Here is a 16786-nt window from a genome sequence, read left to right on the forward strand (position 1 = left end):
AATATATTATATATAATGTATTATAATGAAATTCATATTATATATATTATAATATATAATATAAATTATAGATTATAATATAAAATATTTTATATATTAATTAAGTTAAAATTTAAACCGAAAAAACTGAAAACCAAATCGAAAATTTTGGTTTTCTTGTAATTTGATTTCGGTTTAATTTTCATTTTTTTATTTTGATTTTTAAAATTTTGATTTGTTTGATTGAATTTTTAATCGAATAAATCGAATGTTAAACCCTAACCGGAGGCTGGAAATGGAGCACGTTCACACCCTAGAGATAGAGTTCTTTTCATATTTTAAAATTTTTTAGGGTAGATGACTGAAAAGGATATTTGACTGAAAAGAGAGACAGGGGCGGGGGGGACGAGAGTGAGGAGATAAAGGAGAAAAAGAAAAATAATATATACAACACGCCAAAATAAAAAAAAAAAGAAAAAAAATCTATACGCAACAGGAGAGAGAAAGAGATGGAAATTGTAGCGCGGTTAAGTCCGATCCCGCGCAGGCCAGGGCGTCGTAAGAAGAGAGAGAATTACAGTTGTCCTTCGTAAGTCTCAATTCTCTCTCCCTTCCGTTGGAGTCTTTCGACTCTTTCCCGTCCAATTCCCTCCCAGGCCCCCCTACTTAACTGTGTTTCATTCTTCATTCCGGCACACGCTTCCTCGTTCGTCCTAGAAATCTTTGATTTTTTCTTGTCATTCAATGTTGTTGTCTGCTACTCCGATTCGAATGCCCTAGACGTTCAAAACTGTTTAGTGTGCTTCCATGGAGGAGGAGAATGTCGGTGGTGCGAACTCGGCGAGGGTTTCTTCGTCTTTCGCCCCAGAGACTGGAGGGGCTTCTTCGTCTACTTATGCATCCAAGAATGGACGCTGGTTTACCGTTGAGCTTAGACCCGGCGAGACCACTATTGTGTCTTGGAAGAAGCTGATCAAGGAAGCTAACAAGGCGAGTCAATCTACTCCCGCTTCTGAGGCTCCCTCCGGTGCTCACCCAGCTCTTGAGTCTCGGCTTGCTCCGGTAAGGGTTTGATTTTGACAGATTTGATCGCTTTGGTTTATGAACACATTGGAAGCTAAGGGCAAGTTCGTTTTTTGAAGCTATGTGTTGGAATTATGGTCTCTTTGAACTGTGGCAGTAACTAGAACATGCGGACCTTGGTCCTCTATTGGGACAAATTTGATATTTTTTCTGTTGGCATTCTTAGCGGCTTATCAACTATGATTGCTACAGCCGTTGGTCTACAGATATTGTCTCTGGCTTTGGTGTTTGGTGCCTATTAGTTTTATGTATTCGGATTTATGATAGATGTTGCTTTTCATAGGGTTTGTGCACGGGAAAATTATGAAGTTGACCTTTCGACCATGTTTTTGTAAATGCCAATGTGCAAGGATCAAAATATCGATCTGTATCCAAAGGGTCGGATGCACTGAAATACACAGGGTTTGGGGGCTTTGAACGTTTGGGATGATAGAAGGCACCCTTCTCAGCCTATTTGAGAATCATCAGGCTGATAAAATACCTAATATTGTGAGTATTGATATTTTGATCATTGCCAATGTGCTGTTTTCTTGCCTTTTGCTGGGCATGCTCGGTTATTGCTTTATAGGCATTTTGTCAGTGGATAGGGGAACCTGCCAGTATAGTAGGACTGCAGGAGATTAATAAAGTTGATGTGAAAAGAGAAAGAAATTGAAATTCCATACTAGGATGACTTAATAAAGTTGATGTGAAAAGAGAAAGAAATTGAAATTCCATACTAGGATGACTTATGTATGATGCACGCCATGGTTTGTTGATGTCAGTGAAGAAACAACATGTTCAAAAAATGAGAAGCAGAAATGCAAATGTTGAGATGGATGAGTGAAAATTAGAAAAGGATAGGAGCAAAAAATGAACACATTCATTGGAATTTAGAAATAGCCCGACAGATGATAAAATGATGGCAAATAGACTAGGATGGTTTGATCACTTACAAAGGAAATCATCTACGCCATCAGTGAGAACAGTTTGCAAGTTGAAGGGCATAGAATGGGCTAGGGGAAGCTGGGTAGAACAAAATGGGACATGGGTTGATGTAGATAAATGATTTGAGGGCCATGATTTAACAATGGATCTGAAACTAAACAGAGTGGAGCGGTGGATTGGTGGAACAGGATTCATGTTGCTGACCCCATATGGTTGGGACAAGATTTAGTTGAATTAAGTTAAGTTGTATATCATGATTTGGTGACAAGTAATATGAAGAGAAACAGAATGTTTTGGCTTTTTAGATGCATGGCACCTTTAATGTGGATGCTATTGAGGAGATTATTTGTATTTCTATAATTCCCCACTACAATAATTAAATCATGGTACAATGACTGCTTGTAGATAGAGCAGAAATAAAGGAAATGGAGGTCCATAGGCTCCAGAAAGAGATACAAAAATAGAAGTAGATTTATGTCAACGATTATGACAAATTGAAGATTCCATTTTGCAATTACAAGTAATTCATTTGTCCATTAAAATGGAGTCTTCCATTAGCAATAACAAAGGTGCAGCAACACCATTTGCAATGCATATTTTTTTCAAAGCCATGTTTCTGACATCAATTTCTGGTCATTTGGTTAGACATGACATTTAAATGGTTAAATAGTTACAACTAATGAAATCATTTTTTAGCAGACCAGCTGTTTTACCCCTTTGTTTGGACAGTTATTTGTTTGGTTTCATTTGAGTTGTCACAATGTGTTTCTGCATTTGCTACATAAAAAGCAACAAATTTGTGCTTGCGTAAGGCTAGTTGGGACTTAGACTTAAGTCCTTGAGTGTGTTTGTTACATGAGTATTCCATATAGGTTTACACATAATATGTCAACTTCAGTAATAATTTCATCAGTCCTTCAATAATAATAATAATATTTTTTTTGAGAAAAAAGGTAATGTATTAAAAGAAGCAAAAAGATTTACAAAGCCCTGCTCAAAAAGAATTGATGCAGGGGAAGAAACTCACAAGCTGATTACATTTCTGATCTAGATACGAAAAGATTTATAGGATAAAAAAAAAACTGGAAGGCATATCTTTTAGCTGTCTATGCATTGCAGTCCATGAATAGATCCTTCCCTATAATTTTTTTTAGGATTGTATCCTCTGTATTGAATTTGCTTTCAAAGATTCTCCTATTTCTTTCCAACCAAATAGACCAAATTACTGCTTCCAGGACCACTTCCCACAAAACTTTCCCTCTCTTGGACAGACCTTTAAGCTGCCAGCATCCCAATAGTGAGATCAGATATTTTGGGAAACAAAAGCTAACTTCAAACAGCCCAAAATCTTTCTCCCATATCATACTAGCAAGTTTACGGTGAAAGAACAGATGCTTTGCGTTTTCTGAAACTGACCCACATAAACTGCATCTGCTTGGCTACACCACCAAACCCCTTTTGCCAAAGAGTCTGCTGTCAAGCACTTTCCAACAGTGGCTGTCCATAACAGAAACACAATATTAGGTGGTGCAACTGACTTCCAAACTCTCTATTCAGGGAACTTCCCTACCTCCTCTCTGTTTAACGTTAACCTTTCATAGAATGAGTTAATAGAGAAAATTCCCGAGTGATCTCCCACCCAGAATTTTTATCTGACCTAGAGAAATCTGGTCTGAAAGAGCTAAGGGTTTGCATCAACTCCATCCAAAGAACTATTTCCCAACCATTCAGGTTTCTTCTGAAAATGGGACACCACAGTCTCCTGTAATTTTACCATGAGAGTAAACCTCAGCTACCCGACAGTCCTTATTTTGAGCTATTTTTTACAATGTTGGGAATCTTTCCTTCAGAGGGCACTCCCCACACAACCAGTCCTTCCGGAACAGCACCTTTGAGCTGTCACTAATTTCAAACATGATTTCTTTTTTAAAAATTGAGGCTGATTTCTGAATGCCTTTCCAAACTGAGTACCCATAGGATATGCTGGATTCTCCTAGGTCCCAGTTTAAGTTAGTAGAGCTGTATTTAGCCAAAATCACTCTTCTCCAAAGACTGTTGGACTGCTCACTCTACCTTCAATATCATTTCCCCAAGCAAGCCAAATTGAATTTTCTTAATTTCCTCACCCCTAGGCCTCCAGCTTTCCTTGGCATACAAATCTTATTCCAATTGACTAGGTGAATTTTGAATTCCTCCTTCCACCCCTTCTAGAGAAAACCTCTCATCCTCTTCTTGATTGTCCTTGCTGCATCCTCAGGAATTGGGAAGAGTGAAAGTAAATAAGTTCGGTAAGGAGGAGAGCACACTTTTGATTAGAGTCAGCTTTCCTCCTTTTGATAAGTACTTAGTCTTTCACAGTGCCAACTTCCTGTCTACCATCTCCACCACCAGTGCCCAGATTTTCTTTGAGGTATATCTCTCCCCTAGTGGCATTCCTATGTACTTTGTGGGCAATTTGCCGGTTTTGCACCCAACATTACTCGCCAAAATCTGAAGGTCTCTTCCTTTCTCCCACAACAAACATTTCACTTTTATAAATGTTAATTCTTAAACCTGAGACTGCTTCAAACCAGATTACATGTGAATAGTCTCTATTTGATCACGAGAAGCTTTCACAAAGAAGAGTGTATTGTCTGCATATTGAAATAAAGGTACCCCCACTTCCTCCCCCACCTTAAATCCCTCTAAAAACCCTCCTCCATTTACTCTATTAACCATAACACTCAAAGCTTTGGTGATGCAGATGAAGAGTAGGGGGGATATTGGGTCTCCGACCTGAATTGAGCCCTCTAATGTTCCAGGAAATGGTTTTAAGATTGTCCATTTTCTTAGAGCAAAAGGAATTCCTTTTCTAACAAATTTAATTTTTTTTTCTTTTTTCTTTATAAATTCTTTTTTCTTTTCTTTTCTCTTTCCTTTTTTTTCTTTTTCTTTTCTTTTTCTTTTTCTTTTTGTTTCTATTTTCTTTTTCTCTTTCTTTCTCTCTCTCTCTCTCTCTCTCTCTCTCTCTCTCTTTTTCCTTTTGTTTTTTTTTCTTTTCTTTGCTTTCATTTTTTTCCCTTTTTTCCTTAAAAAATAGCTCGGAAACTATTCTTATTGCCCTTTTCTTCCTTCTTTTCCTGAGGGTGCTGAGCTTCCCACCTTGTCGTTCAAGCCCCATGAGAGACTAAACAGCTCTCTGCTTGTTTTTCTTCCTTTTTTACCTCTCTTTTAGTGTCTGTCTTTCAATCTCAAAGAGCAAGAAAATTGTTTCTGCTTCCATGCCTTTAAAAGAGACCCCAAGAAATTCCCTAAAGGCCAAAAGCTTCGACAACACCCAAAGAGAAACTTCATCGTTCCGATCCTGCTGAGTTTCCATGCCAAAACAACCAATTTGCCTTTGTTCCATTGGAGGCCAACTATCCATTGGGAGCAGAGCAATTGGGCTTACCTCTAAAGCATCATTGTTTCCTATTGCTACTTCTTGAGGGAATGCGCATGGGTTCAAACTTTCTCCTGGCTTTCCTTCTTGTGCAAAGGGACCATAACTCGACTCACCTGTTTTGATAGACGATTGACGAAGTGATCTTCTTTGACTTCGGGTGCTCTGGGTTTCCTTGGCTCTGATAAGTTGGTTCCAGTTTCTGTTAACACCGAAAAGGCCTTGCTAGCTACTGCCGAAACATTAGGAACACCCTGAAGTTCAGTTTGGGTCGGGTCAGAGAGGGGTTTTTCTGTTGGTTTGGCCCAAACCTGATCCGCTTCTTTTTTGTCTAAGCCATCTGCAAGAGTTTACATGTGTCCCTCTTCTACCGCCACTGCTTAGGTGCCTGGATTGATCCTTTGACCATGTGCCACTCTTATGATTCCTCATGGCAGAGCTACAAGACCTATAATAACGAGGTTTCCTCGTCCTGCTTCTGTCTTCCCTCCGTTTAAACCCTCTCATATTTTTTCGCTTTTTTTTTTGATATCTTTTGAAGGGCTAGCCCATGCCCCCAACCCCGGGTGGGATTTGATCTCAAGTCTCCGCTACAACCAGCAGGAGACCTTACAAACCAGCTGATTGACACCTTGCCCTGTTCAAACACCTTTCCACCACAAAGTCTATCACCTTTTCATGTTCCAAGTTTGAAATTTGAATAAAGTTGCTTTTCTGACTGCCAGCGGATGTCAGAGCTATTCAGGGTTCTCTCAGAAGATCGATGGTCCTCAGCACAAACTTTTCTGCCCTGTTCTGCAACTTCTGCCCCCTCCTCTCTCCCAGGTGCCACGTAGCGACCTAATCTGTCCTGCGCCCCAACCAACCTTTTGTCTTCTCCAGAAACTGAAACTGGCGCTGGTGCTGGAGCTGCGTCTTCCTCAACTGAGGAGAGGTTTACCGTTATCACTTCTTTTCCTTTGATTCGTCTCTTAACTTTGGCTGAAATGCTCTCCCCTGCGAAAAATTTATGAATCCAACATTCCTCTGCCTCTATCACTTCCCCATAATCTGAAGCCGGAGCCACTACCTCAGGAGGGATTTCAGGCCAAATTGTAACCACAAAAACCTTTTCCCCATCAACCACATTTTCTGCTGATGGTGGGAAGCCTTTCCAGGATGCTTTCACCCTAATCCATTCCACCTTTTCTCTCGCCTCTACTGTGTTGTCTAAATCCAAGTGGCCTCTGCATAATTTCCAATTTTCCTCACCAGCTCCTCATTCCACAGGTTGAGTGGAAGACCAAAGATTCTGAACCAGTACGAGTCAGGAAAGCCAGTCTTCCTCTTGCAGCAACCTTCCGATTTCTCCCATGGATACAGGTGAAGTGAAGCTCCACTCTTCTGCCGTGCCTATCTTCCCTTTTTCCGGCCAAGCAATTGCCCTGAAACTCCCTCCCTTATCTACGAGCCTTTCCCTTCCCGGAGCTTCCCACCTTTCTGATCTAACCCCTCTGAAAGTCGTCGAAAGATTCCTCAGTGAAGAAACAGTCCGTTGGCGATGGTTAACAAAGCCGTTGGTCATCATCCAGAACAAATACCAGGTACCACCGGAGGCTAACAGTTACGGTCGTTGGTCATCACAGTGATTATGTATACTGCCACCAATATTCCTATTTATCTGTCCATGTAAGTCTGGGCATGCAGTTGTTATCTATAAGGGCCTTTACATTTTCATATTTATATCAAGATGTGTGATCCATTTGCACCACTTCTAGGAAATTGTTTTACCTACCTTTATTGAATGCCTAAGTTGTGTGTATATATCTGTGTTCTTAGGGTCAACCTGCAGAGGGTGAGTCGAAGGATGCACCTCCAGGAAATCGTTTTAGTGCTGTTATTGAGAAAATTGAACGTCTATACGTGGTACAGACAATACTTCTTTATCTATCTTATATTGAAGCTTCATTGGTTTAATTGTTCCAGATGTTGAAGGGACTATTCCCTTGCTGTTTGCTGAATTACTCTTCAGAATATAACAAACTTATTCTTTTCAGGGTAAGGAAAGTAGTGATGAGGAAGAACTTGATGGTGTTCCTGATGATGATCAATATGATACAGAAGATTCTTTTATAGATGATACTGAGCTGGTTGGTATCATGATTCTTGTTTTATTACTGTTTTTTTTTCTTTGTAGTTTACTTGTTATAACTAGATAGAAAAATTAACAGTCATAACTGCCAAGCATGTTGTCTTCTCCTTTTCCTTTTCATGTTAATTTCATCATGGTTATTGGTTAATTGAGTGCTGAAACTATTCATATTATTATTGTCACCAATCAAAAAGAAAAAAAAAGCCAGGTTGACAAGCATGAGAATGCATATTTGAGTCTGAAATCTGTCTCTTTGGGCCAAAATTTCCATAGATTAGGTCCATATCCACTTCAACCTTCCCCAAACCCTGTATGACTGGGATATTGGATAGTAGGTCCTTGCTGATGTCTCAGTACTGACTTGGTAACGAGATATATCTCTCCCAGTGGAGATGCAGATTCAAACTGATCCATTTGTTGCATGTCTATTTAGATCATGATGCATCAGCTGTTGGCTGTTTATGTATCAAAACTTGTCATAGTTTCTACTGAAATAACCTTTTTTATACAGAAAACAATCCATTTAATTGCATTAGATGAACCTTTGTTATTAATAAATGATCATCAATGCCCTTTTGTCCCTTATGCAGGATGAGTATTTTCAAGTTGATAAGTCATCGACGAAGCACAATGGTTTCTTTGTTAATAGGGGGAAGTTGGAACGCATGTGAGTTTCTTTTATTATCTTCTTATTAACAATCTTTCTTTAATTAAAGTTTGTCATGTTCTAGATTGTATCTGCTCTTTTCTCCCAGCTTCATTTAAGGGAGGCTGGGGAGCACCGAAGATGTATTCTATTTTGTTGGTTCATTTCCCCCCAATATTTGATTTTTTTTTTTGAAAAGTAAAGTATATGTTAATTAAAACAAAAGAACTGTACATGAGATGTTGTACCAGTATGTATCCTTAGGCCCTCCCAAAAAAATCCACCCTCAAAAAAGATGAGGAGAAAGCATCATTTTTAAATACAGTATGAATGGATAACCAACTTCTAAGATCCTCTACTACCCTATTTATCACCCCTGATTCTGTTGATGCTTTCTGTTAAGAAATTCTCAGATTTCTTTTAGACCAAATGGCCAACATTAATTGCCATAGGAATTGCTCATCAACAAGCTTTCTCTTTTCTGGACCAGCCCAGAATGCCCCATTCTTGCAGCAGATCCTTAACTGAGACTACAGTGCACACACAGATGTCTGATAGTCTCTTTCTCTCTATTGCAAAGCATACAGAGCCTGTCTTGGACAGTGTATCCCTTTCTCATTAGCATTTCCTTGATCAAACATTTCTTTAGGGCTACCACGCAAGGTTCAAAATATCGGTACACCTTTTTTTTCAAATTTGGTTCAGAGGGGCCGGCTTAAGGTCCGTCCACCCCCTGGACTGGTCGAAACTCCGATACACCCTCTGTAGGGGCATATTGGAAAGCTCCCGATACGTGTCGATACTTTGAACCTTTCTACCATGGTACCACCCAAGTGAAGAACTTATCTTTGGAAGGTGCAGCAGAACTCCAAATGACCTTATTAGGAAAAGGGTCCCTTGGAGCTCCTACCAGGCCCTTGTAAAAGGACTTGACTGAGAAGACCCCGGTAGGAGTCCACTTCCAACATCTAGAGTCTTGTATCTATCTGTAGGTCCAGATGTTTTGTTCTGAAGAAGAACCAGAAGATCAGTTACCTGACCAATCTCCTAATCATTAAAACTTCTCCTGAAAGAAGGACTCCAGCAGATCATGCTGCCATTCACCTCATAGGAATCTGCCACCCAAGCCAGTTTGTTTTCTGCCATATTAAACAAGGAAGGAAATCTGTCTTTTAGTGCCAAGTCACTACACCAAAATCCAGCCAAATTCTTACCTTCCTCTGATCTCCCACCTTGAAGATCCTTCACAGAAACTGCTGTAAACTTTTGAGATACCCTTCCACAATCTACACCCATAGGATGAAAGGGGAGTTTCTGCTCCCGGCCATTGCTACAAGGACCTTACTTCTCAGCTATAACCTTCCTCCAAAGATTGTTTGGTTCTGTAGCAAATTTCTAAAACCATCTACCCAAAAGTGCCTTGTTAAGAAGTTTGACCCTCCTTAACCCAGACCTCCATGAGACACAGGCTTACAGACCTGATCCCAATTCACCAAATGATATTTGGAAGAGTCCTTCCAGCCATTCTAGAGGAAATCTCTCATTCTTTTTTCAATCTGTTCTGCCACCTCAGATGGAATTGGGAAGATAGACATGTAAAAAGCTGGGAGGCTAGCTAACACACTTTTAGAGTTACTTTTCCACTCTTAGATACCGGCCTTTCCAAGAGGCTAACTTGGAATCCACCTTCACTAAAATTGGAATCCAAGTCTCCAACTAGCTTTTGAGGTGCACTTGGTTCCTAGGGGCAAACCCAAGTGTTTAGAAGGGAAGTACCCAACTTTGCAACCCTGGAGATCAGCCAACTAAGCCACATTCTCTACCTCACCAACTGCCATTATCTCACTTTTGGCCAGATTTGCTTTTAAGCCTGACACGACCTCAAACCAAAACAATAAGTATTTTAAATTGTTCACCTGATCCGAAGAGGCATTGCAGAAAAACAGTGTGTCATCTGCAAACTGAAGAAGAGCAATTTCTATGCCATTGTTCCTAACTTTTAAGCCTTCAATACAATCTACTTCAGCAGTCCGGGCTACCATTCTGCTCGATCTTTGACTTGTAGGGGTTGTTTGGTAATGGCTGAAGTGGCTGAACTGAATGGTTTGTTGCTTTGTCATTTATTGGATAAATAGACACAAAATAAACTATTTATTGATATAGTAGTCAACCTAATGTGCTATTTGGCCATTAAGGAGCTTACGACTACCAAATGGCTCATTCACTAAAAGACAGTGATAAGTCATCCGGTCCAGCCACTTAAACTGTTATCACGGGCAACAAGCAATGGATTGAGCGCTAGCACTCAAGCCGTTGCGCGTTATACATGTTAATAAGCGTGATCAAATGTATCTTTTTCGATGATCAACAGAAAAATAGGATTTTCAATGGCTTTCTATCAGGATTGTTGGGAAATTTTGAAAGATGAATTAATGGATGTATTTGTGGAGTTCTATCAAGAAGGGAAATTATCGCCTGGAGAAAATGCAACTTTTGTTGCCTTAGTGCCAAAAAAGGAGGCCAAAACCCCTAAGGATTACAAACCGATAAGTCTTGTGGGTAGCTTGTATAAAATCATTGCTAAAGTTCTGGCTGGTAGGTTGAAGACTGTACTGCCCTATATTATCTCTCGAAACCAAGGATCTTTTGTAGAGGGAGACAAATTGTGGATCAAATTTTAGTGGCAAATGAGTGTGTGGCAGCTAAGAGAAAACAAGGTGACAAAGGTTTGATTTGTAAATTGGACCTTGAAAAAGCTTATGATATGGTGGATTGGTCCTTACTGTTGAATTTAATGGAAAAGATGGGGCTAGGTTAAAGATGGAGGATGTGGATTAAAGAATGTATTAGCTCAACACATTTTTCTATTCTGATGAATGGGGTAGCAAAGGATTTCTTCCAGGCTAAAAGAGGACTAAGATAGGGTGACCCCTTATCTCCATTCTTATTCACCTTTGTGGCTGAGGTTTTGAGTAGACAAATCACCAAAGCTGATCAAGAAAACCAGTTTAAAGGTTGGAGAATGGGTAGAGAAGTGGTGGTGTCTCATTTGCAATTTGCTGATGATATAATTATTTTCTGTGAAAGCTGTGATGAAGCCAGTTTAAGGAATCTGAAAAGATTGGTAGATGAATTTCAGCAGGCCTCCAAATTGAAAGTCAATTGGGAAAAAGCTGTGTAGCCGGAATCAACATTGAAGGGGGGGATATCCAAGCCATGGAAAATCTGCTAGGTTGTGAAGTGAAAAATTGGCCTCTGGAATACTTAGGAATGTCCTTGGGTGGGAATTCGAAAGCTGAAAGCTTCTGGAAACTGGTGGTAGAGAGAGGTTCATGAAGAAGTTGGCAATGTGGAAGAGAAATTATATTTCCTTGGGGGGAAGAATTACCTTGTTAAAATCAACCCTTGCAAACCTTCCCACTTACTTCCTTTCCACCTTTAAGATCCTGGTGAAAATAACTAGGAAATTGGAGAAGATTATGATGGACTTATTGTGGGAGCCAGGTGAAGAAAAGAAAGATCATTTAGTGAAATGGGAGCAAGTTTGTTACCTTAAGGACAAGGGTGGATTAGGTATAGGGAACTAATAAAGAGAAACAAGGCCCTCCTAGGGAAATGGCTATGGAGATTCCCTTGTGAGGAAGAAAGGTTGTGGCACAGGGTCATTAAAAGCTTACATGGTGATGCAGATAACGACTGGAATGCAAAATTAGCCCCCAATGCAGCTCCATCCTTTCCTTGAAAGGCAATCTTTGAGGTATATCCAACTTTTCTTCTACTGATCAGGTTTGATGTTGGTTGTGGCAACAAAGTTTTTTTCTGTGAAGACCTTTGGGTTGGGGATGTGCCTCTTATGTTCAATTTCCCAGACCTCTACTCTTTATCAAACTATAAAAACAAACCTGTTGCTAGGTTTGGTGTGCTTTCAGAATTAGGGATCTCTTGGGATTTTGGCTTTAGAAGAGGGTTGAGGGAAAATGAGTGTGAATCTCTAGTGCTGTTGATTTCAACACTTGAGAGGGTCTACTTGGACCAATCTATAGCTGATTGTAGAGTGTGGTTCCCAACTTCTGATGGTTTATTTTCCTGTGCATCTTTCTTTGGTTTGCTCACTCATATTAACCATATGGGGGTGAACTTCCTAGTGAGAGAAATTTGGACTAAACCGATCCCTCCAAAATTACAAGCTTTTTGTTGGGAAGTGTTCCTAGGGAAGGTAAACACCTGTGATGTGCTACAGAAAAGGAGGCCAAACAATTGCCTCTCTCCTCATGTGTGTGTCCTCTGTTTGGGATGTGGTGAAACTCTAACCCACTTGCTATTATCCTGTTCTTTTGCTTCTGGTATTTGGAGTGTTGTTTGTTCTCTCTTTGGATGCAGATGGGCTCCCCCACAAGATGTGGTAAATCTATTCAGCCCCTCTTTCCTGTATCAACAGAAGAAAACGGGAAAATGTATATGGAAGGTAGTGAGAGCAGCTACAGTATGGACTATTTGGGAGGAAAGAAACCTAAGAATCTTTTCAGGAAAAAGCAAAACAATGGAGGAAGTTATTGAAGCCATAAAAATCAGAACTGCACATTGGGTGAAGACCATGGAGATTTTTAGAAACTACTCCACGAATGATAAGGAATTGGGCTGAAATAGCACAAACAGATGTACCCAAAGTTTTTGTAAGCATGGAATGGAAGCCACCAGCACGGAACAAACTAAAACTGAATTTCGATGGGAGTTCTCTTGGCAACCCTGGAAGGGCAGGCATAGGGGGTGTGCTTAGAAATTATCTGGGTGTGGAGGTGGCATTCTACTCTGGCCCAATAGGTTATGGTGACTCAATACAGGCTGGATCTCTAGCCCTACTTCAAGGTCTAAAGATGGCTGAGCAGATAGGAACAACAGACTTAGAAATTGAAGGAGACTCTCTATTGGTCATCTCTTGGGCCAAAAACATCACATCAGCACCTTGGAAGCTCAAGTTTATTTTCAGAGAAATTGACACACTTGCAAGGAAGTTCAACTCTCAGTTTGGTTGGGTTAAAAGGGATGCAAATGGGATGGCGGATACCCTAGCAAAACAAGGGGCAAATAGATCTTCATTGTATTGGGCAGAATTGTAACTGATTGCTGGAGATTGCAATTTCCTATGCAATCTTTAGCTATTGTATCTTAATCTCTCTGTTATTAATGAAAGATTTTTACTGATAAAAAAACAGAAAAATAGGATTTTATTGAAAAATTCTGTACAAAACAACTTAAGCTGATCATATCAGTACTTTACTATGTAAAATTCTGTACAAAACTTCCCTTGGCTTGGGCATTCTCCATACTAAATTCTCCCAAGTAACCCTTTTTTCTACCTGGAAAGTCTGCCAAACTTTTAGCAGCCCTAGGGACAACCTACCTGAAGGAGCAGTTCAGGCTTTTGGCTACTGCTCTTGCTTCTCTAGTTAGAAACCTGCACATTCAAGGGATCTTTTTCCCTGAGATGTTACACAATGGATAACCACTTGAAAGTCACCTTTAACAGGTATATCTGTTCAGCAAATCATGAATATATTTGTCCTTATAATCTCTTATATCTCCCCCCATGCCCAATGCACCCATGTTGCCTAGATTGCAACCATCAAAGTTAAACTTCCTTCTATCTGCTTTCGAAGCCCTCCAATTCTTTTCCATTTTTTTTTGAAGAGTAATGAAGAAAATCTTTTATTCAAAATAAAATTGGTATAATCTAATCGGGTGTCAAAATGACAGACACACTAGAGAACAAAGTACATCAGACTAGACTAAAATGATTCACATTACAGGCTTGAATCTCAAGAATGTGCCAGAAATTCTCTACAAAATCTCACTTCGATACTCTTTTCCTTTCCTTCAAAGAGCCTCCTGTTCCTTTCCCACCACAGAGACCAGCAGACTGCAAAAGGGGTGCAGCTCCAGATAATTTTAGCTTTCTTGCTTCCTCTGAACTTTGGCCAAACAGAGATCTGTGTAGTTGAGGATGGGTGGAAAATGGGGACCCCAAATAGGAAGAAGTAGAATCTCCAAATGAAGCTCAGTCTCCTCACCCTTCCCCCTTTCATCTCACTCCTGAATTCTCCCCAGGCACCACGGCCCCTCCCAGCTCTGCCTTACCCTTCTTAGCTCCTTCCAGAACTCTCCTCTTTCCCCTTCCTTATTTGGCCCATACACATTTGTCACACCCTAGGACCAAACCCCATTAACCTTTTGCAAGCAGACTGACTCAGAATGCATCCCAACCCACTCCTCTACCTTTCTAAAAACCCTTGGTTCCCATAGGATTACCAAACCCTCTGCTAGGCCAACCACATTCAGCTCCACCCGCTCTCCAACTCCGTTCCATGCTTTTATGCTATCTTTTAATAGATAATCCTGTAATAGCTTACCTGCCACTCAATAATAATTAGGTCATCCATTGTGATTCCCTTGAACTACACATGTTAAAGCGCAATGTAAATTCTCACCATGATGATGTCTATCAGAGAATGACTATTTTGTTCTTTTTTTGTTCTCAAATATTCTTGCATTCCCCTCTTCCCTTAAAACTCTACAAAATGACTGCCCTTGTACACTCCCACAATATTTTTTTTTTGCCTTTTTGTTTGACAAGAGACCAAATTTCCATGAAATAATTTATAAATATGTGAGGCATCCGAGATGCCCTTAAAATGGACAATAAAGTGGTTTTGTAGGGAGGGGGTTGGAAGGGAAGGGTCTCCATCTAACATTTATAGTATGTGGACAAGACAATAATTTTTTGTTGATGGATCAGTTCAATAAGTTCTGAGGTTGAGGGCAATTTTGAAGTGTTTTGAGATACTGGCTGGATTGAAGATTAATTTGAGTAAGAGCGTGATGATTTGGGTAGGGGATATTCAGCAGGGGGGTTTTGGAAGATTTCACAGTGGCATTGAGTTGCTTAGTAGGGTATTTTCTTGGGGTTACAAATCGGGGTCAAAGTGGGGATTCTTTCTATTTGGAGCCAGTGTTGGACAGAAGTCACAGAATTGAGCAGAGGTTAGCTGGGTGGAAGGAAAGGTACCTCTCCTTTGGGGGGAAGATTCACTTTAATCAAGGCTTTTTTTTGTTTGTTTATATAATCTGCCAATCTATTGCATGTCGTTGTTGAAGGTTCCAGCTAGCGTGGAAGATGGAATTGAGAGGTTGCAGGGAGTTTTTGTAGAATTTAAAGGTGGACCAAAAGAAGCTTCATTTGGTGAGGTGGGATAGGTTATGTAGGGCTAAGGATGGGGTTTAGGGATTAGAAAGGTGAAGATGCTTAATCAGGCTTTGTTGGGGAAGTGAGATTGGAGTAGGAGGCGGGTTTGTGGAGGAGAGTCATTGCTTGTAAGTATGGGGTGATTAACTTTGGGTGGGACCCTAGCTTCCTAAGGGGGTATCTTCTTCATATGGGGTGAGTTTGTGGAAAGGAATTATGATGTTTTAAATCTATTTTTTTGATGCCTTTTATTTCTTGGTGAGTGGGAGATGGGCCAAGCATTCGGTTTTGGGAGGATGACGTAGAAACTAGAAAGATATTTTATTTGGGTTTTTTGAGGTTACTGGGGTATATTTATAATCAATAATTTTGGGGACTTGTATGTATTTATGGGAGAAAGAGGGGCCTGTTTGAAATTCTGATATAATTTGCCTTTTTGCTTATGTAAGCCATTAGTTTATGGGATTAGGGTTGAGTGAGTGAATATTTTGTTGTGGGTCTGTAGAGAGGTCTGTCATGTATCTTTTGTTCTCATAGTGGATATTTTCCCTCTCTTCCCGTGGATGTAGGCTACCGAGCTGAACCACGTTAAATCTTGGTCTTTTCTCTGTTTTTCCTTCTTATTTCCTTGTTGATTTGTTATTCTATTTTATGTTAGTTGACATGGTATCAGAGTGGGTTTAGTGTGGGAATTAGTCTGGTGAACTAAGGAAGACTAGCAATCAAGTTACTGTTCACGGCTACCATTCATGTTGCTGTTCATGCGAGGTCTATGATGCTTGAATCTATGAAGCATTCTGTTAGGGAGTTTTACCATTCAATGAAGAATATTTCTGAATATTTTTCATCATTTTTGTAGAATTTTACCAGACCCTAAAAGGGGTGATATTGCTTCTCTTTGCTTCTTTTGGGAACTAGGAAAAAGTAACATTAGATTTGGATGTTCTTTTGGTTATCTCATACCTGGTGGAATCTAGACTTGTGCTTTTCGAGTTCAGGTTGTTTTTATATGAAAAAGAAGATCAAAGGGTCGTCATTTGGGCAAGGAAATCTGATTTGGTTGGTATATTAGGGCATTTTCCAGTCCTTATTTATAACACTATTAAAGCTTTATTTGGAAATTTCTCTTTTGTTTGCTCTCTGGAAGGATTTGTATTTTCCCTCGTCATCTTGTCGGTTATGTTCCCTAGCATCTGAACTAGTTCATATCTTAAAGCAAATTTTGGTTTCTATGTTGCATATCAACTGTTTGATTTATTGTCTAAAAGGTTGGTTTGTTGCTCATTTAGCTAAGTTTGGTGTTTCTTTGGGAGTTCTAATTTTTTGAAGAAGTATTATAAAGGCACTGCAACTTCTTTG

At 39.9% G+C, this 16786-nt stretch overlaps 1 protein-coding gene across 4 annotated transcripts in view; it reads left to right on the forward strand.

The window, feature by feature from the left end:
- The first annotated feature begins 344 nt into the window (after positions 1-344).
- LOC148851857 (ubinuclein-1-like) overlaps positions 345-16786 on the forward strand; it is a 46796-nt gene continuing 30354 nt past the window's right edge. For all 4 annotated transcript variants that reach the window (XM_088945981.1, XM_088945983.1, XM_088945982.1 and 1 more), the window contains exons 1-4: positions 345-1041; positions 7229-7315; positions 7447-7539; positions 8132-8208. In XM_088945981.1, coding sequence (XP_088802107.1) covers positions 787-1041; positions 7229-7315; positions 7447-7539; positions 8132-8208 — 512 coding nt within the window. In that variant the 5' untranslated portion in view covers positions 345-786. The remainder of the gene's footprint in view (positions 1042-7228; positions 7316-7446; positions 7540-8131; positions 8209-16786) is intronic.

The sequence above is a fragment of the Nelumbo lutea genome, chromosome 5, assembly GCF_056320005.1.
Source record: "Nelumbo lutea isolate HS-2025 chromosome 5, American lotus-T2T, whole genome shotgun sequence".
In the NCBI taxonomy this organism is placed as follows: Eukaryota; Viridiplantae; Streptophyta; class Magnoliopsida; order Proteales; family Nelumbonaceae; genus Nelumbo; species Nelumbo lutea.